The sequence below is a fragment of the Manacus vitellinus genome, unplaced genomic scaffold, assembly GCF_001715985.3.
Source record: "Manacus vitellinus isolate BGI_N305 unplaced genomic scaffold, ASM171598v3 scaffold_311_pilon, whole genome shotgun sequence".
Taxonomy (NCBI): Eukaryota; Metazoa; Chordata; class Aves; order Passeriformes; family Pipridae; genus Manacus; species Manacus vitellinus.
The window spans coordinates 10,049-12,962 of NW_021940307.1; the positions used below are offsets into that span (position 1 = coordinate 10,049).

Consider the following 2,914-nt stretch of genomic DNA (forward strand, 5'->3'; position numbering starts at 1 on the left):
TTTGTTCTCCATCCCAAGGGTTTGTTCTCCATTCCCAAGGATTTGTTCTCCATCCCAAGGGTTTGTTCCCAGGGATTTGTTCTCCTTCCCAAGGGTTTGTTCTCCATCCCAAGGATTTGTTCTCCTTCCCAAGGGTTTGTTCTCTTTCCCAAGGATTTGTTCTCCTTNAAGGATTTGTTCTCCTTCCCAAGGGTTTGTTCTCCATCCCAAGGATTTGTTCTCCTTCCCAAGGGTTTGTTCTCTTTCCCAAGGATTTGTTCTCCATTCCCAACCTTTTGTTCTCCATCCCAAGGGTTTGTTCCCAGGGATTTGTTCTCCATTCCAAGAGTTTGTTCTCCATCCCAAATGTTTTTTCTCCATCCCAAGGGTTCTCCATCGCCAGGAATTTTTTCCCAAGAACTCTTTCTCTATTCCAAGGCTTTGTTTTCTATCTCCAAGACTTTGTTCCCAAGATTTTTGTTCCCAAGGGATTTGTTCTCCATCCCAGGGATTTGTTCTCCATTCCCAAGGGTTTGTTCTCCATCCCAAGGGTTTGTTCTCCATCCCAAGGGTTTGTTCTCCATTCCCAAGGATTTGTTCTCCATCCCAAGGATTTGTTCTCCATTCCAAGGGTTTGTTCTCCATCCCAAGGGTTTGTTCTCCATCCCAAGGATTTGTCCTCCATCCCAAGTGTTTGTTCCCAGGGATTTGATCTCCATCCCAGGGATTTGTTCTCCATCCCAAGGGTTTGTTCTCCATCCCAGGGATTTGTTCTCCATCCCAAGTGTTTGTTCCCAAGGGTTTGTTCTCCATCCCAGGGATTTGTTCCCCTTCCAAGGCTTTTTCTCCATCCCAAGGGTTTGTTCTCCATCCCAAGGGTTTGTTCTCCATTCCCAAGGATTTTTCCTCCATTCCCAAGAGTTCTCCATCCCCAAGACTTCCTTCCCAAGATTTTTTGTCCTCCATTCCCCAGCCTTTGTTCCCACGGATTTGTTCTCCATTCCCAAGGGATTTGTTCTCCCTTCCCAAGGGTTTGTTCTCCATCCCAAGGTTTTGTCCCCAGGGATTTGTTCCCCATCCCAAGGGTTTGTTCTCCATCCCAAGAGTTTGTTCTCCATTCCCAAGGATTTGTTCCCCATCCCAAGAGTTTGTTCTCCATCCCAAGGGTTTGTTCCCAAGGATTTGTTCTCCATCCCAAGGGTTTGTTCCCAGGGATTTGTTCTCCATCCCAAGGGTTTGTTCTCCATCCCAAGGATTTGTTCTCCATCCCATGGACTTGTTCCTAGGGATTTGTTCTCCATCCCAAGAGTTTGTTCTCCATCCCAAGGGTTTGTTCTCCTTCCCAAGGGTTTGTTCTCAATCCCAGACATTTTCCTCCATCCCAAGAGTTCTCCATCCCCAAGACTTCCTTCCCAAGACTTTTTGTTCTCCATTCCCAAGACTTTGTTCTCCATTCCCAAGGGTTTGTTCTCCATCCCAAGGGTTTGTTCTCCATTCCCAAGGGTTTATCCCCAGGGATTTGTTCTCCATTCCCAAGACTTTGTTCTCCATTCCCAAGACTTTGTTCTCCATTCCCAAGACTTTGTTCTCCTTCCCAAGGATTTGTTCTCCATCCCAAGAGTTTGTTCTCCATCCCAAGGATTTGTTCTCCATCCCAAGGGTTTGTTCTCCATCCCAAGGATTTGTTCTCCATCCCAAGGGTTTGTTCTCCATTCCCAAGGGTTTGTTCTCCATCCGAGGGATTTGTTCTCCATCCCAAGCATTTTTCCTCCATCCCAAGAGTTCTCCATCCCCAAGACTTCCTTCCCAAGCTTTTTGGCCTCCATTCCCAAGCCTTTGTCCCCAGGGATTTGTTCTCCATTCCCAAGGGATTTGTTCTCCCTTCCCAAGGGTTTGTTCTCCATTCCAAGGTTTTGTCCCCAGGGATTTGTTCCCCATCCCAAGGGTTTGTTCTCCATCCCAAGGGTTTGTTCCCCATCCCAAGAGTTTGTCCTCCATCCCAAGGGTTTGTTCCCAGGGATTTGTTCTCCATCCCAAGGATTTGTTCTCCATCCCATGGACTTGTTCCCAGGGATTTGTTCTCCATCCCAAGGGTTTGTTCTCCATCCCAAAGTGTTTGTTCCCAAGGTTTTGCTCCCCCTTCCAAGGTTTTTCCTCCATTCCCAAAGCTTTGTCCTCCATCCCCAAACATTTTTCCTCCATCCCAAGCCTTCTCCATCCCCAAGGCTTCTTCCCCCCTCCCAATCCCTCCGTGTCCCCCCCCCGCAGGGACGCCGCGGCCGCGGCCGCCCGGGAAGCCCTGGATATCCGGGATTCCTCCGGAGACGCGGAATACTGGGAAGCGCTGGCCCACGTCATCCCGGAGCCCAAGCTGAAACTCTGGGATGCTCTGGATGCGGCGCTTCTGGAATACCAGTGAGTTCCCGGGGCGGGATGGGGGGGGGAACATTCCAGAGGGGCATTCCCGACATTCCCGGCGTCCCTTCCCAGCCGTGTCCTGAGCCGGAGAGCCGAGCTCCTCTCCCAGGCCACGCTCCTGCAGCAGCAGAACTCGGAGCTGGGAATGCTCCTGGAGGAATATCTGCGCTCCAAAGCCAGCGGCTGAGCCGGGAATTCCGGCCCCTGGAACCGGATCCGAACGCGTGCCGAGGAATCGCTGGGAATGGGCGGGGCCGGGCGGGGATTTGCTGGATCTCGATCTGGATCTAAACCTGGATCTGAGTTTGGAGCTAGATCTGGATCTGAATCGGGATCGGGATCTGGGTTTGCATCTGAATCTGGATCTGGACCTGGATCTAGATCTGGATCTGAGTTTGGATCTGGACCTGGATCTGGACCTGGATTTGGTTCTGGACCTGGATCGGGATCTGGGTCTGGACCTGGATTTTGATCTGGACCTGGACCTGGATCTGGATTTGGATCTGGGTTTGCATCT

At 50.8% G+C, this 2,914-nt stretch overlaps 1 protein-coding gene across 1 annotated transcript in view; it reads left to right on the plus strand.

The window, feature by feature from the left end:
• Positions 1-2,650, plus strand: part of DRC1 (dynein regulatory complex subunit 1) — a gene marked incomplete at its 5' end in the record, with an annotated part of 12,157 nt that extends 9,507 nt beyond the window's left edge. Inside the window, 2 exons of the mRNA XM_029961086.1 lie at positions 2,205-2,394; positions 2,470-2,650. Of these exons, the coding sequence (XP_029816946.1) occupies positions 2,205-2,394; positions 2,470-2,584 (305 nt within the window). The remainder of the gene's footprint in view (positions 1-2,204; positions 2,395-2,469) is intronic.
• Positions 2,651-2,914: the final 264 nt, after the last annotated feature.